This window comes from Myxine glutinosa, chromosome 7, assembly GCF_964187855.1.
Source record: "Myxine glutinosa chromosome 7, kmMyxGlut1.1, whole genome shotgun sequence".
Classification (NCBI taxonomy): Eukaryota; Metazoa; Chordata; class Myxini; order Myxiniformes; family Myxinidae; genus Myxine; species Myxine glutinosa.
The window spans coordinates 34,383,406-34,411,254 of NC_136267.1; the positions used below are offsets into that span (position 1 = coordinate 34,383,406).

The 27,849-nt window shown below is 39.5% G+C and overlaps 2 protein-coding genes across 2 annotated transcripts in view; one reads left to right on the top strand and one right to left on the bottom strand.

Annotated features, from left to right (window-relative positions):
* The window catches only part of LOC137410750 (uncharacterized), a 660,974-nt gene that overhangs the window by 69,197 nt on the left and 563,928 nt on the right, over positions 1–27,849 (top strand). The gene's annotated exons all lie outside the window — the stretch shown is intronic.
* LOC144892861 (uncharacterized) lies at positions 53–27,814 on the bottom strand. Its single transcript, XM_078781192.1, has 15 exons — positions 27,536–27,814; positions 27,016–27,052; positions 24,429–24,550; positions 24,043–24,085; positions 23,765–23,920; positions 22,953–23,086; positions 18,319–18,507; positions 17,934–18,113; positions 17,623–17,802; positions 5,479–5,583; positions 5,152–5,256; positions 4,808–5,005; positions 3,753–4,076; positions 3,532–3,630; positions 53–136 (listed from the first exon to the last, which is right to left on the bottom strand). Exons 1-15 carry the CDS (start codon positions 27,635–27,637, stop codon positions 53–55), a joined length of 2,058 nt encoding a protein of 685 aa, XP_078637318.1. The 5' UTR covers positions 27,638–27,814.

Consider the following 27,849-nt stretch of genomic DNA (forward strand, 5'->3'; position numbering starts at 1 on the left):
CTGTGTCATAAAAGAGCAGCACATGGTAACTTCAGTGGTGGTGTGATCTCCTTCATCGCTGTTCTGCACGAGCTTCCTCACGTATCGTTTGGAGGTAGTTTGGTCGCTCGACCTTTCGGCGTGGAATCCAATTATGCTAAGGAAGGGAAGCGCATACCTGTGGTTATGGATGCAGGTGGTTTGTTATTTATTTTATTTTCAAACAAAGTCAAGGCTCGTATAAGCGCCAACACACACTCGTATAAAAACATATAATAAAGGGAGCAGGAAACAAGAGGGGGAGAGAGGGAAGCACAACAACAGTAGAGAACATGCACATTGGGTGATCTGTGGAAGGGAGAGGACTGTGGCGGGGTACACGGTATAAAGAAGATGGACGCTACAGGGGATTTCAGGAAAGAAAACGGAATTTCAAGAGGTGGGCTTGGCATGGATTAACGGGGGTGAAAAAGATCAATGTTTTGGATGTGGGAACACAAGAGATGGTGGTGAACAGCTGTTTTGAAGACCTGGAGGTAGAAGTGGGATTGAAGAGAGTGAAGGAGTTTGTTGCAGATGCGGGAGAAAAGAGGAATGAAAGAGTGAAGGTGAGCAGAGAGCCTAGATTTTGGCAGTTTAACCATAAGAGGGTTGCAGGCAGATCTTGTGCGACCTGTAGGAATATTTGGGGTTCAGAGCACAGACAGAGCTGGGGGAGAAAGGCCGGAGAGGAGTCGGTAGAAGACAGAAAGACCACCAACCTGCCTGCAGTGAGTAAGTGAAAGGCCCTCGGAGTTAACTTCATCGCAGGAGATTCCAATGATGCTGAAAGCTTTCGTTTCAACCGCGTTAAGCCGAGCTAGGTGTGAGGCAGGAGCACCGGCTCAGAGGGGAGAACAGTATTCCATTGAGCTGTGGATGAAAGCCTTGTATGTGGTGAGAAGCTCAGGTGTGCCATGGAAGGACTTCGCACGACGGAGGATGCCCAGTCGGCGACTGGCTTTGGAGGCCAGCTTGGAAATGTGGTCTTCCCAAGAAAGATCATGGCAGATAGTGAGACCCAAGAGCTTGAGCGACAGAACTTCTTGGAGAGGATTGTTGAGAAAGTAGATGGGAGGGTCGTCCAGTCTGTCTTTTCGGAGAGACATAGTAAGAGTGTGAGATTTGTCAGGATTGAAAGACATGTTCCACTTGTTTGACCAGTCTGTGATTTTGTCCAGGTCTGCAGAGAGTGAGGATGCTGCAGACTGCCGATCTGAGGGATGAGGAATGGAGCGGCAGAGAGTGGAGTCATCAGCAAAGACATAGAGAGGATTTTCAAGAGAGTCGGAGAAATCATTGATGAAGACCAGAAAAATCACAGGGCCCAGAACACTGCCTTGGGGATCTCCAGCCTGAACAGGAAGGGGAGATGAGAGAAACCCATTCAGGGCCACACGTTGAGTACGACCGGAGAGGAAGTCCGCAAGCCATGAGTGGAGGTTTCCATGGATACCATAGGATGGGAGATTGGTGAGCAGAGCTGGGTGCCAGACCGTATCGAAGGCACGTGATACGTCATGGGGGACACCTCTGATTTCCTGTTTGGCATTGAGGACCTCCATCCATTGCTGAGATGGCAGAAGCAGCATGTCCAGAGTGGAGTGACCTGGTCTGAATCCAAATTGATGATCAGAGATCATGCCATTAGTGAAGAGGAAGGATTTGATATCAGAAGCAATATTGGATTCCATGAGCTGATAATTGGGAGCAGGCTGATTGGTCTGTAGTTGCAAGGATCTGTTTTTGCACCTTTTTTGTGTAAAGCGGTAATGTTGGCTGATTTCCAAGCAGATGGCAGATGACCTTGAGCAAAAGAGAGGGTGAAGAGAATAGAGAGAGGGTGAAGAGAATAGAGAGAGGGTGAGATAGAGCGGCAGAGCAGGATCTTAGGACCCATGGGCTGATGTCGTCTGGTCCAGTTGCAGAATCAGAGTCGAGGTTTGAAAAAACTTCTCCACCTTGTCGGGAGAGAAGGACACAGAGCACAGGAGCAGCTGGGTATGACTGGGTAAGGTGGGAACAGAGAGAGATGGGTTTGGGACATAAGATTTTGAAGCAAACAGAGTTGAGGCATTTGACTTTGTCACGTGCGGTGTCAACTGTGTCACCATTTGAGGTAAGGGAGGGGGAACAAACACCAGAAACGGATTTGACCAGACGCCACCAGGATTTGGAGGAAGGAGACAGGTTTGAGAGTTCATTCTTGAGTGTGGAGAGATAGTGCTTCCTGGCACTCCTGAGGGTAGACACACACTTGTTCCGAGCTTGGTGGAAGGAACTGAGATTGCCTTCAGTTGGATTAGCCTTCGAAGAGGCAAAGGCAAGTTGTTTCAGGGCAACTGCCTCAACACAAGACTCAGTGTACCATGGACGGGAGGAAGGGTAAGACAACTGAAGACGAGATGGGATAAATCTGCGCATGAGAGAGAGCAGTTTGCTTTGGAAGAATTCCCAGGAAGAATTGATGTCAGAGGCAGTAGAGATGGGAGACCAGTCCAGGTGATTGATGGCTGCTTGCAGACCGTGCCAGTCGGCCTGAGTGAAATGCCAGACTCGTCGGCGCTGAGGAGGCTCTCTGAGAATGGCCAGAGAGATGTTCACTTTAACAAGCACATGATCAGAATAACCGATTGGAGCAGAAGAAGAGCAGCAGACATTTGCAGGGAAGTTTGTCATAACCAAGTCTAGAAGAGAAGATACTCCATTGACTGAGATCCGGGTCGGGAATTTACAGATTGTGTCAGTCCCAGTGAGTCACAGAAGTCCTTTGCTGAGATGCCATGGCTTGTGAGAGAGGAACCCACACCCAACCAGCTGGCGTGATGACATTTGAAGGGGAGGGTTGAGGGGGGAGATTAGAAGGGAAGGGGTGTGGGGGGGGGGGTTATTTAAAGGGGAGAGTTTATGGGGGGAGAAATGAAGGGAAGGGGTGTGGGGGGAGTTTTGAAAGGGAGTGGTAGCGGGCAGGTAGTGATGGAATGGGGGTATGGAGTGGGATGCTGGTAAGAGATAGGGTTGGTAGGATCGGGGCGAGTACCAGGAGAGGAGGGAAAAGACAGGGAAGGGTTTGGCACTGAAGATGTACAAAAGTAGCGATTAATGAAATACGAACATCAACTGCAAACAAACTGGGGTTCTCGGGATTTTCAAGTCAGATACATTTGAAAACGTTGGAGGAAGGGTGGAATGAAGGTGAGTTTAGAGTTTTGAGAAGGGAAAAACTGTAAGAGGTTAAACTTTTATAAAGGGAATGATTTAAAGAGCGATTTGAAAACAGCCTTTTGAAAAGAAGGAGAAGAGTGAATTGTAATAGAAGAGAGTAAACAACGCGGAAGAAGGAAGTTTAAACATTTTAAAACAAAACAGTGAAGACCGTCTGGGAATTCACTGAAAAGAGGGCAGGGAGTCTAAAGATCAGCATGACCGAGCTCGAGGAACCGGGACGGTAGACGGCTTGAGACAGGTATTCATTGTGAATTGGCACACCTGAGGACGATAGGTGTGACTTACCATACGAAGATCTACCAGATCCTGGAGCATGAAACGGATGCGTGGCACCATTTTCCGCTCCTTCATTAATTTGTCCAAAAAGGTGAAATACTCATCCATCTGTGAAGACAGAAAAACATGGTGCTCGGTGAGCAAAACGAAGACGAGCAAGAAGGATGATTTTAAAGGGGAAGTTGAAGAGTAAAGGTGTTTATGGAAACTCCAAAGTGAAGGTTCATTACCATTTTGGCTTGCGTCGAGTCGATGACCTTTCCAGCAATTCCAATGAGACGACAGAAGCACTCGAGAGATTGCTCATTCCCATCCTGGAGCAATCCCTTACCTGTGTTGGTGATAAATGATTCGTCCAATACCTGTGCGTTGAAAAGCTCCCCGATGAAGACCACGTGGCCCAGCGCGCGCTGTCGACCTTTCTCTTTGGATGCGTCATCATCCGAGCTGGAGTTCGCATCATTCCCCATTCTCAACTCATTCTTGCAGCTTTCAATGAGGAGCGTGTGGAAGTTGAGGACCTTTCCAGGTTTATCTCTTCCTTGTACCTCAATCTATGAAAACATCAAAGAATGGTGGATGTTGTTGAAGAAAAGGGGGTACCTGTTTATTAAATACTTTCTAAACAGGTGTGGGTCAAGGGAGATAAATTGAGAAAATCAAAAGTGAAAAAAAGAAGGGAAGGAGTGCAGTGAGGCCTGTAATAGAGGGAGTGAAAAAAAGAAGGGAAGGAGTGCAGTGAGGCCTGTAATGGAGGGTAAACAAGTTTGGGAGGAAATATCACCAAGGAAATGAGAGTAATGCACACTGTGTATCAGTTTGTGAAAAGGGGAGTGGGGAAGGTGGGGGTGGTAGGGGGTGGTAGGAGGTGGTATGAGGAGGTGTTAGGAGGGGGTGGTAGGAGGAGGTGGTAGGAGGAGGTGGTAAGAGGGGGTGGTAGGAGGTGGTAGGAGGCGGTGGTCGGAGAAAATGGTAGGAGGGCAATGGTAAGAGGGGGTGGTAGGAGTAGGTGGTAGGACGGGATGGTAGGAGGTGGTGGTAAGAGGGGGTGGTTGGAGATGGTAGGAGGAGGTGTTAGGAGGGGGTGGTATGAGGGGTGGTAGGAGGGGGTAGGAGGAGGTGGTGGTAGGAGGGGGGAGGAGGTGGTGGTAGGAGGGGGTAGTAGGAGGTGGTAGGAGGTGATAGGAGGGGCGCAGAGCAGATATTTCACAAGTTTCAGAAAATGATGTCTGTTGGTATGGTGTTCTTCCTCTCATGAGTTGTGGTAGTGGTTAACTTAACTCACCTTTGCAAGGTGGTGACACACGTGTGCGTACACCTCAGAAAATTTGGATTCCTTTATCGCCTTGTCCAGGACAAGCTGTACAATGTCCTCAAGATCTTCTTCTTTGGTGATATTGACCCTCTTCATCTGATTTATGAGGCGGCCAAAATTTTCCGGTGTCATTTTGTTGAGGAGAACTCGAAACTGTCGACATACATCCTTGGGGAAGGAAATGGGAATAAAACAAAGGAGGTGTCATTGGTGAGGTGTCAAAATAATAAATGAGAGAAGAAAGGAAAGTTTGATGTTTTAACGTGAAATCGACACAAATGAGCATCCTCTCAAATAGAACACACCAAACTCACTTGATCACAACTTGTGATCCCTGTTTTCGTGCTGGGCCTCCAGGCATTGTTGGAAGTTTTGAGGTCCAGACCACTTGGGATGACGTACTTAACAACGCGAGCACCCTGTGGAAACAAATGAAGAGTTTTTCAAATAAAACAGCAGCAGAAAAACATGAAAGTGACAATACTGTAAAGTGGACACCGCACCTGCTCCAAAAATGATAATATTAATAATAATAATCATAATAATAATCATAATAAATGAGAGAAGAAAGGAAAGTTTGATGTTTTAACGTGAAATCGACACAAATGAGCATCCTCTCAAATAGAACACAGCAAACTCACTTGATCACAACTTGTCATCCCTGTTTTCGTGCTGGACCTCCAGGTATTGTTGGAAGTTTTGAGGTCCAGAGCACTTGGGACGACGTGCTTAACAACGCGAGCACCCTGTGGAAACAAATGAAGAGTTTTTCAAATAAAACAGCAGCAGAAGAACATGAAATTGACAATACTGTAAAGTGAACACCGCACCTGCTCCAAAAATGATAATATTAATCATAATAATCATCATAATCATCATAATAATAGCAATCATCCAATTTATCACTGGAGAAGTCTTTGTTTGTGTGTTTGTGTGTTTGTTTGTGTGTTTGTCTGTTTGTGTGTTTGTTTGTCTGTTTGTGTGTTTGTTTGTGTGTTTGTCTGTTTGTGTGTTTGTTTGTGTGTTTGTCTGTGTTTGTTTGTGTGTTTGTTTGTGTGTTTGTTTGTGTGTTTGTCTGTTTGTGTGTTTGTTTGTGTGTTTGTCTGTTTGTTTGTTTGTGTTTGTTTGTGTGTTTGTTTGTGTGTTTGTCTATTTGTGTGTTTGTTTGTGTGTTTATCCATTTGTTTGTGTGTTTGTTTGTGTGTCTGTCCATTTGTATGTTTGTTTGTGTGTTTGTCCATTTGTGTGTTTGTTTGTGTGTTTGTTTGTTTGTTTGTTTGTGTTTGTCTGTTTGATTGTGTGGTTGTCTGTTTGTTACCTCCGCCACCAAAGGTGGATGGAGATTATATTTTCACCCCTGTCTGTCTGTCTGTCTGTCTGTCTGTCCGTTTGTGAACAAGATATCTCAAAAATTTGTGGATGGATGCGGACGAAATTTGTCAGAGACGTGAGCAGGACTAAATTATTAGATTTTGGTGAAGCTCCAGATCCGGCTACTATAATTTTTAAGCGATTCTTCACCATCGGGAGATTGGGCCAAAAATGCTACAAAGCCGGATTTGTCAAAAAGTTGTGGATGGATGATTTTGATTAAATGTGATTCTGTATTGTGATTTTCTGGTCTACTCTGGGATACAAAACGTGAACTGTTCACCTTGCGGAGGTATGTCTCTACTGAGTGCAGTTATAGTTTGTTGTACACCGCACATTTCTTATGTCATCTCCAGGCATTGCAAAACGTCATTGCCGGGCACCGAAGGGAGCTCGGCAGTGACGCACGCTGAAAGGGAGTACTCAGTTTTCACTCTGGTTGTTTGTTTTCTTGGTTGTTGTACACCGCACTTTTCCTATGCCATCTCCAGGCATTGCAAATCGTCATTGCTGGGCACCGAAGGGGGCTCGGCAGTGACGCACGCTGAAAGAGAGTACTCAGTTTTCACTCTGGTTTCTTGGTTTCTTGTTGTACACCGCTCCTTTCCTATGCCACCTCCAGGCATTGCAAATCGTCATTGCCGGGCACCGAAGGGGGCTCGGCAGTGACGCACGCTGAAAGAGAGTACTCAGTTTTCACTCTGGTTTCTTGTTTGTTGTACACCGCTCCTTTCCTATGCCACCTCCAGGCATTGCAAATCGTCATTGCCGGGCACCGAAGGGGGCTTGGCAGTGACGCACGCTGAAAGAGAGTACTCAGTTTTCACTCTGGTTTCTTGTTTGTTGTACACCGCTCCTTTCCTATGCCATCTCCAGGCATTGCAAATCGTCATTGCCGGGCACCAAAGGGGGCTCGGCAGTGACGCACGCTGAAAGAGAGTACTCAGTTTTCACTCTGGTTTCTTGTTGTACACCGCTCCTTTCCTATGCCATCTCCAGGCATTGCAAATCGTCATTGCCGGGCACCAAAGGGGGCTCGGCAGTGACGCACGCTGAAAGAGAGTACTCAGTTTTCACTCTGGTTTCTTGTTTGTTTGTTTTCTTGGTTGTTTGTTTGTTTGTTTTCTTTCTTGGTTGTCCGGACGATATCTCAGCCATCCTTTGAGCTAGGAAGCTGAAATTTCGGCACAGTAGTGAGCAAGTCCTTTGTCAAATACGGTATTTTTTGTTTTTTGAATAATCAATTAATTGAGGAGTTATTTAATTATTAGCGTTTAATTAAGTACTTATTTAATTAATTAAATTTCATTTCTATTCTGACCATTATTAACTCAGGCACCTTTTGAGTTAGGAAGCTGATATTTGGACATGCCAATGACCAGGTGATTTGGCTGCAAAGGATATTTTTGATTTATTAATTAATCAATTAATCGATTAATTATTTAATTATTCGATTAATGACAAAAAATTTTTTTTTTTTTAAGTTACAGATTCTGATGAAATAGTGGTAGTTTATGTGTTCTCTGACCAAATTGATTAATAATTTAATTTTTTTATGATTATTATTTATTTATTTTCATTATTAATCATTTATTTATTTTCTTTCTCATTTGGCCAATATCTCAGGCACCTTTTGAGCTGGAAAGCTAATATTTGGACATGAGTGACCAAGTGATGTGGCTATCAAGGATATTTTTGATTTATTGATTAATCATTTCATCTATTAATTATTTATTGATTAATCGATTAATTATTTATTGAGTAATCAATTAATTATTTAATTTTTTATAAATGACTTATTTAATTAAATTTCTAAAAGATACATCTTCGGATGAAGCACTAGTGGTTTAGTTATGCGATTAGCCAATTGATTATGAAAATATTTTGTGATAATCTTTTATTGATTTTAATTATACAATTAATCAATCAATTAGTGTACACCCCTCCCTCCCAATGCAGCCTTAATGAGCTGCACTGCGGTATTGCCGGGCGCCAGAGGCGCCCCGGCAATGCCGCGCTGCAGCATATTTAATTATTTGGCATGGGGCGGTGTACTTTGAATGTATGTGTACTTGTTTGTTTGTTTGTTTTCTTGCTTTCTTGTTTGTTTGTCCGGACGATATCTCAGCCATCCTTTGAGCTAGGAAGCTGAAATTTCGGCACAATAGTGAGCAAGTCCTTTGTCAAAAACGGTATTTTTTGTTTTTTGATTAATCAATTAATTGAGGAGTTATTTAATTATTAGCGATTAATTAAGTACTTATTTAATTAATTAAATTTCCTTTCTCTTCTGACCATCAACTCAGGCACCTTTTGAGTTAGGAAGCTGATATTTGGACATGCCAATGACCAGGTGATTTGGCTGCAAAGGCTATATTTGATTTATTAATTAATCAATCAATTAATCGATTAATTATTTAATTATTTGATTAATGACTAAAAATTTTTTTTTTAAAGTTACAGATTCTGATGAAATGGTGGTGGTTTATGCATTCTATGACCGAATTGATTAATAATTTAATTTTTTAATGATTATTATTTATTTATTTATTTATTACTTATTTAATTATTTGATTAATGAGAAAAAAATTTTTTTTTTAAGTTACAGATTCTGATGAAATGGTGGTGGTTTATTTGTTCTCTGACCGAATTGATTAATAATTTAATTTTTTTATGATTATTATTTATTTATTTTCATTATTAATCATTTATTTATCTTCTTTCTCATTTGGCCAATATCTCAGGCACCTTTTGAGCTGGGAAGCTAATATTTGGACATGAGTGACCAAGTGATGTGGCTATCAAGGATATTTTTGATTTATTGATTAATCAATTATTAATTAATCAATTAATCGATTAATTATTTAATTATTTGATTTATGACCAAAAAAATTTTTTTTCCCCTCAGTTACAGATTCTGATGAAATGGTGGTGGTTTATGTGTTCTGTGACCGAATTTATTGATAATGCAATTTTTTAATGATTATTATTTATTTATTTTCATTATTAATCATTTATTTATTTTCTTTCTCATTTGGCCAATATCTCAGGCACCTTTTGAGCTGGGAAGCTAATATTTGGACATGACAGTGACCAAGTGATGTGGCTATCAAGGATATTTTTGATTTATTGATTAATCATTTAATCGATTAATTATTTATTGGTGAATCAATTAATTATTTAATTTTTTATTAATGACTTATTTAATTAAATTTCTAAAAGATACATCTTCGGATGAAGCAGGAGTGGTTTAGTTATGCTATTAGCCAATTGATTAAGAAAATAATTTGTGATAATCTTTTATTGATTTTAATTCTACAATTAATCAATCAATTAGCGTACACCTCTCCCTCCCAATGGAGCCTCTATGAGGTGCACTGCGGTATTGCCGGGCGCCATAGGCGCCCCGGCAATGCCGCGCTGCAGGATATTTAATTATTTGGCATGGGGGCGGTGTACTTTGAATGTATGTGTACTTGTTTGTTTTCTTGTTTCCTTGGTTGTCCGGACGATATCTCAGCCATCCTTTGAGCTAGGAAGCTGAAATTTCGGCACAATAGTGAGCAAGTCCTTTGTCAAAAACGGTATTTTTTGTTTTTTGATTAATCAATTAATTGAGGAGTTATTTAATTATTAGCGTTTAATTAAGTACTTATTTAATTAATTAAATTTCATTTCTCTTCTGACCATTATTAACTCAGGCACCTTTTGAGTTAGGAAGCTGATATATGGACATGCCAATGACCAGGTGATTTGGCTGCAAAGGATATTTTTGATTTACGAATTAATCAATTAATCGATTAATTATTTAATTATTCGATTAATGACAAAAAATTTTTTTTTTTTAAAGTTACAGATTCTGATGAAATAGTGGTAGTTTATGTGTTCTCTGACCAAATTGATTAATAATTTAATTTTTTTATGATTATTATTTATTTATTTTCATTATTAATCATTTATTTATTTTCTTTCTCATTTGGCCAATATCTCAGGCACCTTTTGAGCTCGGAAGCTAATATTTGGACATGAGTGAACAAGTGATGCGGCTATCAAGGATATTTTTGATTTATTGATTGATGAATTAATCGATTAATTATTTAATTATTCGATTAATTACTAAAAAAATTTTTTTTTATTTCAGTTCCAGATTCTGATGAAATGGTGGTGGTTTGTGTGTTCTGTGACCGAATTGATTAATAATTTAATTTTTTAATCATTATTATTTATTTATTTTCATTATTAATCATTTATTTATTTTCTTTCTCATTTAGCCAATATCTCCTTCACCTTTTGAGCTTGGAAGCTAATATTTGGACATGACAGTGACCAAATGATGTGGCTATCAAGGATATTTTTGATTTGTTGATTAATCATTTGATCGATTAATTATTTATTGATTAATTGATTAATTATTTATTGATTAATCAATTAATTATTTAATTTTTTATTAATGACTTATTTAATTAAATTTCAAAAAGATACATCTTCGGATGAAGCACTTGTGGTTTATTTATGCTATTAGCCAATTGATTAAGAAAATATTTTGTGATAATCTTTTATTGATTTTAATTATACAATTAATCAATCAATTAGCGTGCACCTCTCCCTCCCAATGCAGCCTCTATGAGGTGCACTGCGGTATTGCCCGGCACCGGAGGCGCCCCGGCAATGCCGCGCTGTGGGATATTTAATTCTTTGGCATGGGGGCGGTGTACTTTGAATGTATCTGTACTTGTTTGTTTTCTTTCTTGTTTTCTTGTTTTCTTTCTTGTTTGTTTGTCCGGGCGATATCTCAGCCATCCTTTGAGCTAGGAAGCTGAAATTTCGGCACAATAGTGAGCAAGTCCTTTGTCAAAAACGGTATTTTTTTTTTTTGATTAATCAATAAATTGAGGAGTTATTTAATTATTAGCGATTAATTAAGTACTTATTTAATTAATCAAATTTCCTTTCTCTTCTGACCATTAACTCAGGCACCTTTTGAGTTAGGAAGCTGACATTTGGACATGCCAATGACCAGGTGATTTGGCTGCAAAGGATATTTTTGATTTATTAATTAATCAATTAATCGATTAGTTATTTAATTATTCGATTAATGACCAAAAAAATTTTTTTTTTAAGTTACAGATTCTGATGAAATAGTGGTAGTTTATGTGTTCTCTGACCAAATTGATTAATAATTTAATTTTTTTAGGATTATTATTTATTTATTTTCATTATTAATCATTTATTTATTTTCTTTCTCATTTGGCCAATATCTCAGGCACCTTTTGAGCTGGGAAGCTAATATTTGGACATGAGTGACCAAGTGATGTGGCTATCAAGGATATTTTTGATTTATTGATTAATCATTTCATCTATTAATTATTTATTGATTAATCGATTAATTATTTATTGAGTAATCAATTAATTATTTAATTTTTTATAAATGACTTATTTAATAAAATTTCTAAAAGATACATCTTCGGATGAAGCACTAGTGGTTTAGTTATGCGATTAGCCAATTGATTATGAAAATATTTTGTGATAATCTTTTATTGATTTTAATTATACAATTAATCAATCAATTAGTGTACACCTCTCCCTCCCAATGCAGCCTCAATGAGCTGCACTGCGGTATTGCCAGGCGCCGGAGGCGCCCCGGCAATGCCGCGCTGCAGCATATTTAATTATTTGGCATGGGGCGGTGTACTTTGAATGTATGTGTACTTCTTTGTTGTACACCACTCCTTTCCTATGCCATCTCCAGGCATTGCAAATCGTCATTGCTGGGCACCGAAGGGGGCTCGGCAGTGACGCACGCTGAAAGAGAGTACTCAGTTTTCACTCTGGTTGTTTGTTTTCTTGTTTTCTTTCTTTCTTGTTTGTTTGTTTCTTTCTTTCTTGGTTGTCCGGGCGATATCTCAGCCATCCTTTGAGCTAGGAAGCTGAAATTTCGGCACAGTAGTGAGCAAGTCCTTTGTCAAAAACGATATTATTTTTTTTGATTAATCAATAAATTGAGGAGTTATTTAATTATTAGCGATTAATTAAGTACTTATTTAATTAATCAAATTTCCTTTATCTTCTGACCATTAACTCAGGCACCTTTTGAGCTCGGAAGCTGATATTTGGACATGACAATGACGAAGTGATTTGTCTGTAAAGGGTATTTTTGATTTATTGATGAATTAATCAATCGATAAATTATTTAATTATTCGATGAATGACCTAATTCATTTTTTTGTTTTGAAGTTACAGATTCGGATGAAATGGTGGTGGTTTATGTATTCTATTAGCCAATTGATTAACTATTTAATTTTTTTATGATTATTATTTATTTATTTTCAATATTAATCATTTATTTATTTTCTTTCTCATCTGGGCAATATCTCAGGCACCTTTTGAGCTTGGAAGCTAATATTTGGACATGACAGTGACCAGGTTATGTTGCCATAATGGATATTTTTGATTTATTGATTAATCATTTAATCGATAAATTATTTATTGATTAATCAATTAATTAATTATTTTTTATTAATGACCTATTTAATTAAATTTCTAAAAGTTACATCTTCGGATGAAGCACTCGTGGTTTAGGTTTGCTATTAGCCAATTGATGAAGAAAATATTTTATGATAATCTTTTACTGATTTTAATTATGCAATTAATCAATCAATTATTGTACACCTCTGCCTCCCAATGCACTCTCTATGAGCTGCACTGCGGTATTGCCGGGCGCCATAGGCGCCCCGGCAATGCCGCTCTTTAAGATATTTAATTATTTGGCATCGGGGCGGTGTACTTTGAATGTATGTTTACTTGTTTTCTTGTTTTCTTGGTTGTCCGGACGATATCTCAGCCATCCTTTGAGCTAGGAAGCTGAAATTTCGGCACAGTAGTGAGCAAGTCCTTTGTCAAATACGGTATTTTTTGTTTTTTGAATAATCAATTAATTGAGGAGTTATTTAATTATTAGCGTTTAATTAAGTACTTATTTAATTAATTAAATTTCATTTATCTTCTGACCATTATTAACTCAGGCACCTTTTGAGTTAGGAAGCTGACATTTGGACATGCCAATGACCAGGTGATTTGGCTGCAAAGGATATTTTTGATTTATTAATTAATCAATTAATCGATTAGTTATTTAATTATTCGATTAATGACCAAAAAAATTTTTTTTTTAAGTTACAGATTCTGATGAAATAGTGGTAGTTTATGTGTTCTCTGACCAAATTGATTAATAATTTAATTTTTTTAGGATTATTATTTATTTATTTTCATTATTAATCATTTATTTATTTTCTTTCTCATTTGGCCAATATCTCAGGCACCTTTTGAGCTGGGAAGCTAATATTTGGACATGAGTGACCAAGTGATGTGGCTATCAAGGATATTTTTGATTTATTGATTAATCATTTCATCTATTAATTATTTATTGATTAATCGATTAATTATTTATTGAGTAATCAATTAATTATTTAATTTTTTATAAATGACTTATTTAATAAAATTTCTAAAAGATACATCTTCGGATGAAGCACTAGTGGTTTAGTTATGCGATTAGCCAATTGATTATGAAAATATTTTGTGATAATCTTTTATTGATTTTAATTATACAATTAATCAATCAATTAGTGTACACCTCTCCCTCCCAATGCAGCCTCAATGAGCTGCACTGCGGTATTGCCGGGCGCCGGAGGCGCCCCGGCAATGCCGCGCTGCAGCATATTTAATTATTTGGCATGGGGCGGTGTACTTTGAATGTATGTGTACTTCTTTGTTGTACACCACTCCTTTCCTATGCCATCTCCAGGCATTGCAAATCGTCATTGCTGGGCACCGAAGGGGGCTCGGCAGTGACGCACGCTGAAAGAGAGTACTCAGTTTTCACTCTGGTTGTTTGTTTTCTTGTTTTCTTTCTTTCTTGTTTGTTTGTTTCTTTCTTTCTTGGTTGTCCGGGCGATATCTCAGCCATCCTTTGAGCTAGGAAGCTGAAATTTCGGCACAGTAGTGAGCAAGTCCTTTGTCAAAAACGATATTATTTTTTTTGATTAATCAATAAATTGAGGAGTTATTTAATTATTAGCGATTAATTAAGTACTTATTTAATTAATCAAATTTCCTTTATCTTCTGACCATTAACTCAGGCACCTTTTGAGCTCGGAAGCTGATATTTGGACATGACAATGACGAAGTGATTTGTCTGTAAAGGGTATTTTTGATTTATTGATGAATTAATCAATCGATAAATTATTTAATTATTCGATGAATGACCTAATTCATTTTTTTGTTTTGAAGTTACAGATTCGGATGAAATGGTGGTGGTTTATGTATTCTATTAGCCAATTGATTAACTATTTAATTTTTTTATGATTATTATTTATTTATTTTCAATATTAATCATTTATTTATTTTCTTTCTCATCTGGGCAATATCTCAGGCACCTTTTGAGCTTGGAAGCTAATATTTGGACATGACAGTGACCAGGTTATGTTGCCATAATGGATATTTTTGATTTATTGATTAATCATTTAATCGATAAATTATTTATTGATTAATCAATTAATTAATTATTTTTTATTAATGACCTATTTAATTAAATTTCTAAAAGTTACATCTTCGGATGAAGCACTCGTGGTTTAGGTTTGCTATTAGCCAATTGATGAAGAAAATATTTTATGATAATCTTTTACTGATTTTAATTATGCAATTAATCAATCAATTATTGTACACCTCTGCCTCCCAATGCACTCTCTATGAGCTGCACTGCGGTATTGCCGGGCGCCATAGGCGCCCCGGCAATGCCGCTCTTTAAGATATTTAATTATTTGGCATCGGGGCGGTGTACTTTGAATGTATGTTTACTTGTTTTCTTGTTTTCTTGGTTGTCCGGACGATATCTCAGCCATCCTTTGAGCTAGGAAGCTGAAATTTCGGCACAGTAGTGAGCAAGTCCTTTGTCAAATACGGTATTTTTTGTTTTTTGAATAATCAATTAATTGAGGAGTTATTTAATTATTAGCGTTTAATTAAGTACTTATTTAATTAATTAAATTTCATTTATCTTCTGACCATTATTAACTCAGGCACCTTTTGAGTTAGGAAGCTGATATTTGGACATGCCAATGACCAGGTGATTTGGCTGCAAAGGATATTTTTGATTTATTAATTAATCAATTAATCGATTAATTATTTAATTATTCGATTAATGACAAAAAAAATTTTTTTTTTTAAGTTACAGATTCTGATGAAATAGTGGTAGTTTATGTGTTCTCTGACCAAATTGATTAATAATTTAATTTTTTTATGATTATTATTTATTTATTTTCATTATTAATCATTTATTTATTTTCTTTCTCATTTGGCCAATATCTCAGGCACCTTTTGAGCTGGGAAGCTAATATTTGGACATGAGTGACCAAGTGATGTGGCTATCAAGGATATTTTTGATTTATTGATTAATCATTTCATCTATTAAGTATTTATTGATTAATCGATTAATTATTTATTGAGTAATCAATTAATTATTTAATTTTTTATAAATGACTTATTTAATTAAATTTCTAAAAGATACATCTTCGGATGAAGCACTACTGGTTTAGTTATGCGATTAGCCAATTGATTATGAAAATATTTTGTGATAATCTTTTATTGATTTTAATTATACAATTAATCAATCAATTAGTGTACACCTCTCCCTCCCAATGCAGCCTCAATGAGCTGCACTGCGGTATTGCCGGGCGCCGAAGGCGCCCCGACAATGCCGCGCTGTAGGATATTTAATTATTTGGCATGGGGGCGGTGTACTTTGAATGTATCTGTACTTGTCTTTCTTTCTTGTCAATCAATTAATCAATTAATCGATTAATTATTAAATTATTCGATTAATGACCAAAAAATTTTTTTTTTTAGTTACAAATTCTGATGAAATGGTGGTGGTTTATGTGTTCTATGACCGAATTGATTAATAATTTAATTTTTTAATGATTATTATTCATTTATTTTCATTATTAATCATTTATTTATTTTCTTTCTAATTTTGCCAATATCTCAGGCACCTTTTGAGCTCAGAAGCTAATATTTGGACATGAGTGACCATGTGATTTGGCTGCAAAGGCTATTTTTGATTTATTAATTAATCAATTAATCGATTAATTATTTAATTATTCGATTAATGACCAAAATTTATTTTTTTTCAGTTACAGATTCTGATGAAATGGTGGTGGTTTATGTGTTCTGTGACCAAAATGATTGATAATTTAATTTTTTAATGATTATTATTTATTTATTTTAATTATTAATCATTTAGTTATTTTCTTTCTCATTTGGCCAATATCTCAGGCACCTTTTGAGCTGGGTAGCTAATATTTGGACATGAGTGACCAAGTGATGTGGCTATCAAGGATATATTTGATTTATTGATTAATCATTTAATTGATTAATTATTTATTGATTAATCAATCAATTATTTAATTTTTTATTGATGACATATTTAATTAAATTTCTAAAAGAAACGTCTTCGGATGAAGCACTAGTGGTTTAGTTATGCTAATAGCCAATTTATTAAGAAAATATTTTGTGATAATCCTTTATATGATTTTAATTATACAATTAATCAATCAATTAGCATACACCTCTCCCTCCCAATGCAGTCTCTATGAGCTGCACTGCGGTATTGTCGGGCGCCATAGGCGCCCGGACATGCCGCGCTGAAGGATATTTAATTATTTGGCATGGGGTCGGTGTACTTTGAATGTATCTGTACTTGTTTGTGTGTTTGTTTGACATCCATGCACTCCTGAACCACTGGACAGAATGAGTTGAAAACTTTTGGTTGTATGAGGGGTGTGCACATGAAAGTTTTAGGGGGTAAAAACAATTCAGTCCCCAGGGTTCAGGGTGGACGTGTACACCAATTCTCTCTATGTAAATGTTTATCGTGTCGCGCCTCCTGGTGGTGAAAGTCGATATTACAAGTTGGACTAAAATACGCCATTTTCGACGGAATTAACCCGAACCTGAGGACGAGTTCTTCACCAGTAAATATCGTGTTCCAAAGTAAAACCAGATTGGAAAATGATTCGAATGTTCAGAAATGCAAGTTGGTTTCCGTGTTTTGATGACTGCCCAACAATGTTGTTTTTAACCTATAAAGTTACCCCAAAAACTGATCATAAACATTGTTAACCCAAAAAGAGCGTTGGGCCACTATCCTCCAGTAAATGAGTTTAAACTGACGTCAACCAAAAGAACGAATCATGACTTTTCTTACAATGTGTAATTCCCAGGTAACTTATGGAAATCTTGCTTCTAATTGGTGGAGAAAAGCCGTTAACAAAAAGCATTTATGGCCGAACAAGCAGTAAATGGAGCACTTCATGGGTTAACTGTAGTATTTGTGTTGGCTTCTTGAGATTGTGCTGCGGTACCTTATTTGGCTGTGATGGATACACCTGCTGCTGGTTCTTTCGGCACACCTGTTCCTTCTCTTTCAATTTCTCCATCCACTTGAACAGCTCGTACATCGCTTTCATGGCGTTGTGGTTTTTAACGGCCACGTCTCTCCAGCGGTTGTCTCGATCCTCCAAATCCGTCTCCAGCTGCGTCACCTGCAAGTGATTAAAACACATAAGACACATCAAGGGAAACATTATCTTCAACTCTTTGGTATCTGCTCTTTTGTGTTCACCGGTTACACATTGCAGAGCAAGTCCCACATTGTTTGATAACGGTTGCTCACCTGTTGATGGTAATCAACATCCTGGTGCTCCTGCCTCTCTCGCTGTTCTTGCTGCTGCTGTTCCAATGCAGCAAACCTGCTGCTCAGGTGTGATTGATGCCCTGAAAGTCCTTCAAATTGGACAGCGAGCCCATGGTGTTTATGCTCATTTGCTTTCAACAGCTCAGGTAGCAGGTCGACCTGTGCGACAGAAACATGACGGTGTCATTGACAGGAAAGTTTGTTTTCTGTTCTACTTTCCAATCAACAGTCTTCCACTTGTGAAAGTCTCATGAGCAGCATGAATCCTACAAGGTGTTAAAACTCATCAGAACATGTGCAGGTGAGCATGATGTTCACCACCTTGGCCATCTGTAATCCAACATGTTGGATAACGGTTCTTTACCTGTTGGCAGCTCTCAACGTTCTTCTGTTGCTGCTCCTCATGTTGTTGTTGCTGCTCCTCGAGCTGAAGTTCCACTTCCGACAAGGTGCTGGAAACTTTCGTGAGATCCGCCGAAAGTTCGTTGTTTTTCACGGTGATCTCATCGAATTGATCATCTTGCATGATCAAGCGTTGTGAAAGAACCTCGACCTGTGTGGTAGAAACATGACAGTGTAATCAACAGTTAAAGTTACTGTTTTCTGATCTACACATAATCAATACTTTATGGAGGTGTCTTCTCAAGTCTAAAGTGGGATCAATTCTGGTTACAGTGCAAAGTTCACATGGAATCACACTAAATACGCCATTTCGTGTCTGATCTGATGAATTTTTGACGCCAACACATTCTGTCGTTACTTATCCAAGACCAATCTCAACCAAACCTGACAGGATGACGAAGGGTTGCACAATGAAGGTTGTAGCACATTCATTTGCCCCCCTCCCCAAGGGGGTTTTCTCCCCCCGGGCGAGTTTCCCCGCCATTGCCGTCAATGGGGTTGAACGTTGAGGTGTATATAAATGTTAAATTAGCTTTATCGTGGCGTTTTTCCAAAGAAGATTTATCGTGGCGTTTTTCCAAAGACGCTTTTAATAACAAAATTAATGATAATCGCATATTATTGATGCTAATACAAAATAATATTCATACTAATAATGTCCGACTTCCCCAAGGTGTTTTTCCTGCAGTGATAACGTGTATAAATATCTTATTGCTATAATGGCGTTTCTGTGTGATCAACAGCTTCTACTGGAAGTAAAAATACTAGTACCGACTGCAAAGCCACAATGAGCTGGCGAAGCCAAAGCCTCTTGCCACTATTTTACCCATCACTATGGCATCAGTAGGTTAGGTAGTTGATAGTAGGTCGGTGTAGGTACCGTACCTGGTATGACTTGGTAAAAGAGAAGAGCAGACAGTCCTCCCCAATACCTGCATACAATAAATGTCACAAGAAGCTTAAGGAAGTAACTATACGATGTGCTAGCTTAAGGCCTATTTTAAGAAATTTTAACTGGGCTTAACATACGTTTTCACAGTATGTGTGTAGTCTTCTAACTTCAGTCGCTGTCAGGACTGGTTCTCTCCGGGCACTGCGGCTTCCTCCACCAGAAGAAGTTAGCTTACAGTGATTAATTCGGTGAATTCCGTCTCAACTTCGGATATTTCCGGCCGTGACAAACTATCCGTATTTCTAAACTAAATATGTAAACGCTTATACCGTATTTCTGGCCGTGAAAAACTATCCATATTTCTAAACTAAATATGTAAACCGCTTATACCATATTTCTGGCGGTGAAAAACTATCCCCGATGGCCAAGAGATTTCTAAAAAAATAATTCTTCGTCAATTTTAGAATATTGGATGCCGTTTTCACCTTCCGAAACGCGTAATAAGCTTTAAAATTTTTCTTTTTCAAATGCTCGAATCTCATTGGTTTTGGTGTTTGGTGACGATTTTCGGTGAAGATAACGAGGTTGGTCTTAACGTATTTTAATTACAAATTAGAGATTCATTAGATTGTGAATCAAAGAAAGACGGGTGAAACAAACTCCTATTGAACTTTTTCGCAATTGGTTTATGCAAACTTCCGCATCCGGTCAATGGCGGCCTCCAGTGCGTGATTTGGTTTTAGAAATATTTTTTCAAATGCTCGACTCTCATTGGGTCCGGTGTTTGGTGACGCGTTTCGTTTAAGATCAACCTCGGCCCGCACGGGCCTGGTAATACCTTCAAGTATTTTAACAATAAATTAGAGGTGCATAAGATTGTGAATCAAACAATGACGGGTGAAAGAAACTCCTATTGAACGTTTTCAATTTGTTATGCATACTTCCGCATCCGCAAGTTGGCGGCCTCCATTGCGCTTCGGAATTCTCAAGCCAAGGCATAATCAGGTTTTCGACATAATACGTACGCGTTTATTGACAACACCGGCTTCGCCGGCTATTATGAACTACAAACACGTGTGATTAACTTTTTAAACAGTCGCTAATGCTCTTTAAAACACTAAATTAAGAAATTTGGAGGAATCCCAACATCCGTGAAGTAAGGTTTACTTACAGAACTGAGCGAAGATCTACTGTACTCTAAATAACCCACAAATGTTGGGTTAATAACATGGCCTTTCCTGGCGCTAACGTGGCGTTTTTCGTAGTGAACTTTTGAAACAAGCTCCTTCTGTTCAACGCGAAACTGAAAGGGACAAGCTCGGGCTGTGCTCCTTTACCAAGCAGCTAGCTAGCGCTTGCCAAGCCAGCCGTTCTTTCACGGTTTTGAATGGAGTGCTTGCTCAAATGCTTAAACCACTTGACGATCTCTCCACAAGAAGCTTGGTAAATGAACACACACCCAATGTTCTTGAGACCCGACCATAGATCGACTGTAATCGAAATACCCCAAAGAGGAATGACCCTTCCTGGCTCTCCTGTAGTTAGCAGGTGGACTAGTTTCACAAATCTCAATCAACAGTCTTCCATTTGTGAAAGTCTCAAGAGCAGCATGAACCGTGCAAGGTGTTAAAACTCATCAGAACATGTGCAGGTGAGCATGATGTTCACCACCTTGGCCATCTGTAGTCCCACATGTTTGATAACGGTTATTTACCTTTTGGCAGCTCTCAACGTTCTTCTGTTGCTGTTCCTCATGTTGTTGTTGCTGCTCCTCGAGCTGAAGTTCCACTTCCGACAAGGTGCTGGAAACTTTTTTGAGATCCGCCGAAAGTTTGTTGTTTTTCACGGTGATCTCATCGAATTGATCATCTTGCATGATCAAGCGTTCTGAAAGAACCTCGACCTGTGTGGTAGAAACATTGCGCTCACGAAGAGACAGAAATAGCATAATGAAGATAATAATTCACACATACAAGCAACGATAATTATAATTGGTTGGTAATTAGTGGTAATTAATGGATTCCAGCTCTAATTGGTGTTCCTTTTTCTGTCCCTTCTGCACCTCTCGTTTCGCTAGCAATGCATCTTTTTCTTCCTTTCCCTGATTCTCTTCTTCCTTTACTCCTTGCATCTCCTCTTCTTCCTTTTATTGAAACTCCTAGTCTAGGCAGAGCAGATATTTGGCCACAATGCTGGTCAGGTCACCACTCCAGCTCAGCGTACGGAAGTTGGGGCAGGAATTTGAAATGTGTTCAGGTTGCCAGCGATAGTTTGCCTCCTCTTTGTGAAGTACATCGTGGGATCTTTAATGTCCACCAACTAATTCCGGCATACGGATGACCAGTTTAACGTCCATCCGAAGGACGACACACACATTGATGAATCACAGGGCCTATGAAACACCGGAATGACAGTTTATAGCTGGGTTGGGATTCAAACCCAGGCTAGACAGCTCACATCAACGACTAAGATATCTCATGGGAACTAAAAAGGAAGAAATAATTGGAATAATAAATAAATGGAGTAATACCACCAATTATGTCATCACGTAATTATAGCACCACCGACTTGCGTCGCCTCAACTCACACGTACATCACTTGATAAGACTGAACTTTTATTCTCGAACGTTTTCAGAACTTACAAGACTGATAGAAACACCATAATACATCACAAAGTACAAAATTGGGAAATCGCAAAATCGTCGACAGAACGACTGTACGTTTGTGAACTTGAAACTTGTACCAAGTTTGATTTAAATCCCATCAGCTGTTCTCAAGTTATCACATTTTACCTGACATGACCTCTGACCTCACTAAAATCACCAAATCACCTCAATTCTCACATTTGATGCCAAAATATAAGAAGTTCATCTTTGCATCATAATATATACTTGTACCAAGTTTGGGCAAAATCCCATTGCCGGTTCACAAGTTAGAACAGCAAAACATTTTTTCCGAAACAGGACCTCTGACCTCTTCCCCCCAAAATTTAATCAGCTCATGTTTACATCATTATAATACCTGCACCAAGTTTGATTTAAATCCCATCAGCTGTTCTCAAGTTATCACATTTTTACCTGGCGTGACCTCTGAACTTTAATTTGTTGATGCCACAATCCAATCAGTTCATGTTTGTATCATAAACACTAACACCAAGTGTGTTCAAAATCCCATTACTGGTTCAGGAGTTGGCGCAGCAACATAATTTTTTACTTAACATGACCTGTGACCTTTAACCTCTTGACCAGAAAATCTAATCAGTTCATCTTTACATCATTATACATACCTGTGCCAAGTTTGAATTAGATCGCTTCAGTCATTCTCAAGTTGTAGACCTATCACAGATACCTTTTGACCCTTTAACCTCTTGACGCCAAAATCAAATAATTTAATCTCAGCATCATAATACATCCTTGTATCAACTTTGGGCAGATCACATCACTGGTTCACAAGTTATTGCGGTAACAGGATTTTTCCAAACATGACCTCTGACCTTTCACCTCGTGACCCCAAAATCTAATCAGTTAATCTTTACCTCATTATACATACCTGCACCAAGTTTGACTAAGATCCCTTCAGCAGTTCTCAAGTTATCGCGGTAATGAAAACCTATCACGGACGGACGGACGGACAACCTGAAAACATAATGCCTCCGGCGACTTCGGTAACAGAGGCACAAAAAGGAAATTGAATGTCTTGCTTACCACCACCTGCTGCACCTCGTACTCTCCAAGATCAGGTCTGCAATAACTACCATCAATGGAAGTAGTCTCATCACCGGAAGTACTCTCATCACCGGAAGAACTCTCATCATCTTCACCATGACAGAGAGAAGATCCTGGAAAGAAGAGGAAAAATGAACATGAAACAGATATTGTGACAGAAAAAGATCAATGGACAGAATATCACTAAGTTCAGATATGGGGGAGATTGGGAGGGGAGGGGTGAGTTTGGAGATTAGGAGGGGAGGGGTGAGTTTGGAGGAGAGGGGAAATTGGGAGGGGAGGGTGGAGTTTGGATTGTAGAAAGTGTTGGACGGTTAGTGGAAAACGAACATTTATTGCAAAATGAGTGTTGCCTTGTTCAGTTACATTATCTGATACTAGTGATACCAGATGGTGAGTAATATCAGACCATCCCTGTTGCTCAAGGACTGGGGAGGAACTTTTAGATGTCAGGATGTATTTAGTTGATCCAGGTGATCCCAGTGCATTCTTACAGGCTGACTGGCCAAGTTCACACTGTACAGGTATTCCTAGTTGGTTGGGTATTCCGATTCCGACTGAATCCGATTCAATCATACACCATCGGGTGTTTACATGTCGGGATGCATGAACAGTGATGATCACTTGCTGATTGATTGTCGTGAACCAAATGGACATCAAATTGAGGATTGTACAAAACTCTAAATTTCCATTCTCCATTCCATGAGACACAAGAGACACATTCTCTCGGGCCTCTGATCTGATGCCATATGATCTGAAGCCGCTCTGCATCACTGTGGATAAACCATCACCTCTCTGTAGCATGGCCGTCTGATTCTGAAGAGCTGGTGGTCGCGATGTGTGATGCTGCTGTGATTCCATGATCACCATAAGAGCATCCACTTCCGGGATCCCATCATTCCGTCTCCCGGTGCTTCTGCTCTTCGTGTAGTTTTTTCCCGTGCAGGCTGTGAATGAGTTAACAAAATCATTACCAGATGGAGTGGCAATTCCTCAAGTTATTTTTATTTTATTATTAGTGTACTTTCGTAAAATGTCCCCAATCTCAATTCCAGAAGCTTGAACTTACAGCATTTGTTGCGATGTCGGTGATTCTGGAAGCCATTTATGATCTGTAACACAAAGAGCAGCAAACAATACACATTAAGAGAGGACCTTGTGTCTTGGCATATTTTTGTTGGGTTGTTGTTTTGGGATATTTTAAAATTTAAAACCTGACATTTCTCAATCTTGACTGAGACTAATCACAAACCCCACGGTCTACTCCTCCACCAAGTAGCGATGGATCCTTGGGTATATGACCTCCTGCTGTTTAGCATCACTTGTTCAATCTGAGGTGTAATTCCGTTTGGGACTGCATTTTATCACTTGAACTTTTTCACCCAAAATAAACTCTGAAATGGTCTGTCAACGAGATTGTTAACCAAAGCCCATGAGCTTATATCACTTTTATACCTCGATGATGAGGCTGAGGAACACGACAAGTGTAATAAATTTTTGGTAATTCATCATCATTCCCATCTGCCAGTGTTGAGTGGCGGCTCGGTTGAAGTACTCGCTCCAGGAAGATGTTAGTCCTGTAAACAAGAGCAAAGAGAGTGTTAAAAGGCTTATTTCAACTTTCATTGATTCAAAGATACATACATCAATTAGGGGACAAGGATATTGATATAAACATCTGTGTACTTGAATGTGAATTACAAAGACATTGGTAGACAATGAACAATTCCATTGCACGAGGGACCTGAACACCTATCTTCCTTGGCAACATGAGCGAGGAGTTCAGATAAAGACCACCAGCAGATTAACCCAGAGAAAGTGGTTTCTTGGTTTCATTGTGCTTCAAATAATAGGAGATAAGTTATAAATGATCAAAACTAGACAAGGTAATTTACCCGAAGTTTCACCTGAAGAAAAGGTAATTTACCTGAAATTTGCCTGAAGAAGGGAACTTCCGCTGCCGCTTTTGCAGGCGAAGTTGTGTTTTTTCGAAGATCTCCACGCTCTCCATGCTATCAAAGTTAAGTAATTGTTCCCGTTTGTATTTTTGTCAAAACTGTATTTTTATGTCACGGTGTGTGTACTTACTATGTGTCTCTAGGAAGATCTTGGTGTAAATCATGCACACCTGTATAAAATCGTCGGTTATTTCCTGCCACGATTTTGAGGCCTGGTCTTTCAAGTTTACTGCCTTGAGGCCTTGTTGTCTTCTCTCAGCGGTCGATTGTAGTCCATTTATTTTCGTTCTCTCACAGTTTTTCCGAGTTTTCTTTTCACCCCATACTTCCCCCGAACATCTTACCCTTTGTTTAAAATCTTAATTAAAAAAATACATATATATACATTATTTATTTCCTTCTTTGTTCGTGTTCGTTCGTTCTTCCAACGTTTTCAAAAGGATCTCTGACTAGAAAATCACAAGAAACTAATTTTGCAATAAATGTTCGTTTTCCATTTATAATTGTCCAACACTTTCTAAAATCCAAACTCATCCCTCCCCTCATAAACTCCACCCTCGCCCCTCCCCTCCTAAACATCCCCCTCACCCCTCCTCTCCTAAACTCCCCCCTCACCATCTCCTCCCAAACTCCCCCCTCACCCTTCCCCTCCTAAACTCCACCCTCGCCCCTCCCCTCCTAAACATCCCCTCACCCCTCCTCTCCTAAACTCCCCCCTCACCATCCCCTCCCAAACTCCCCCCTTACCCTTCCCCTCCTAAACTCCACCCTCGCCCCTCCCCTCCTAAACATGCCCCTCACCCCTCCTCTCCGAAACTCCCCCCTCACCATCCCCTCCCAAACTCCCCCCTCACCTCGCTCCTCCTAAATTACACCTTCACCCCTCTCCTTAAAAACTCCCCTCTCCCCTTCAAATCTCCCCACTCGACTTTTTTTTCTCCAATTCTCCCTTCTCCCCCCTCCTCCTCAAAGCGTCCTCCCCGCTTCCTCTCCCTTCCAATTGTCAACCTCCAACTCCTCCAAACTTCTTCCTCTCTCTGCCCCTCCCCACCCCCCTGAAACAACACCTCGCTGTGCCTCACCCAATCACCATCAAACCCCTTGTCCTCCTCATCCTTCCCTTCCTCCGAACTATTCTGAAATCTCTGACACACCTTCAACAGCTCTCCCTACCTCCTCCTCCTCTTCCACATCTTACCCGACCCCTCCCCTCCCCTGTCCTGTATCCGATGCTCCCCCTTCCTCTTCATTAACGGTATGGACCTCAAACATCTGGGGCCTTCGCTCAAACTTGATTGATCTCTCCATTCAGGTTGCTTCTGACAAACCAGACTTGATCTGCTTAACAGAAACTTTCCTCCTTCAAGATGTCTCTGATTCCTTAATATCTCTCCCTGGTTACTCCCTCCTCCGGTATGATAGACCTGAGCCTCGTCCTGGTGGTGTGGTTGCTATCTTTATCAAAAACTCTTCCTCACTTGCCCTGCACTGCCCTCTCTCCATCTCACCCCCAGGAGTACCTCTGGCTACGGCATCCCCTTCGCTCCCACCTTTTTTTCATGTGTGTGTTGTACCGTCCACCAAACAGTGATGACTCCATCTACATCTCGCTGTCTGACAACATGGACCAACTTCTATCCACTCATCCCAACCGTCTCTTCCTCATATGTGGTGATTTCAACTGTCACCATGCCAGTTGGCTGGGTGTGGGTACCTCTCTCACCAGTCATGGCTCTTCAGCAAAGGACTTCTGCGACGAACGGGGACTGGCACAATCTGTCAATTTCCCGACCCGGATCTCAGTCAATGGAGTATCTTCTCTTCGAGACTTGGTTATGACGAACTTCACTGCAAATGTCTGCTGCTCTTCTTCTGCTCCAATCGGTTCATCTTACCACATGCTTGTTCAAGTGTAAGCTCTTTCACGAGCCTCGATCTTGTATACAAAAAAAAGAAGTGAATAAACATACTTACATTTGTGGTGTTCTGTTCAATGCGTGTGAATTCGATTCAATCTGCAATCTCATCATGTATGGCAAATAGAACAAAGATGAAAATGAACATAATGGAACATAATGACTTACCCTGAGAGAGTTTTGATATCCAGTTTGTTTTCCGGGGCTGCGTTAGAATAGAAAGAGCAACAATGTCAAAAAGGATAAGTTTTCACTCATCTTCTTCTTCGAGTTTGAGTCCTCGAGTCAAAGTTGTACTCTCTCACAACAAGCGCACACAGATGCACTCATGCACACAGACGTGCACACACACCACAGGATGGTCTACCAGCCAATCTCCTCAGCCCAAGGGGTATCCACTCCATGCTGATGACAACCAGTGAGCCAGAAATATGTCCCTGGATTGATCCATTTCCTCAAGAGGTGGGCTCCTGATTTGCCAAATAAAAGCCTTCTGAAGGCGTCTAGGCTGATTGTTGCTACAGTTAGCGGTGTAGCAGCTGGTACTGTATCAGGCAGCGGTGGTTCTGTGTTTTATTACAAACTGCAACTGAACTGGTTTACCGGTTTAATGTTATATATAAATTTTAACCTTCATCCCAATATAGTATTTTATATCACGTACCTGGAGTCATCCATGCCATCTTACCTTCAAGAAAGGAACAAGGTTGAAGAGTCTTTTCAAGGGATGGTCGGAAAAACTTTGAGGTTTCTGGAGGACAGACACAAACAAAATATCTTGATGTACCATCTGCACTGCTAATCCCAGTGAACATGCAAATAAATAACAAGACGCAATCACGTCTCTCACCCACAATTGGAGGGTATAACCAATCCGCTCTCACCTAACCAATTACCCCAGGTGGCTAGGATTATCAAATAAATCAAGTCCCATGCTCTTCCAGCGAAGAAAGCTGCATCAAGTAACCAAGAAAAGCTACACACGGTTATAATCTCATACAA

Coding starts and splice junctions, on each gene's coding strand:
- LOC144892861 (XM_078781192.1), bottom strand. CDS start 27,637: ATGGTACATCAAGATATTTTGTTTGTGTCTGTCCTCCAGAAACCTCAA. Junction 24,551..27,015: donor GATATCAAAACTCTCTCAGG/GTAAGTCATTAT, acceptor TCTTGTTTACAG/GACTAACATCTTCCTGGAGC. Junction 4,077..4,807: donor TGTGTCACCACCTTGCAAAG/GTGAGTTAAGTT, acceptor ATGTTTTCATAG/ATTGAGGTACAAGGAAGAGA.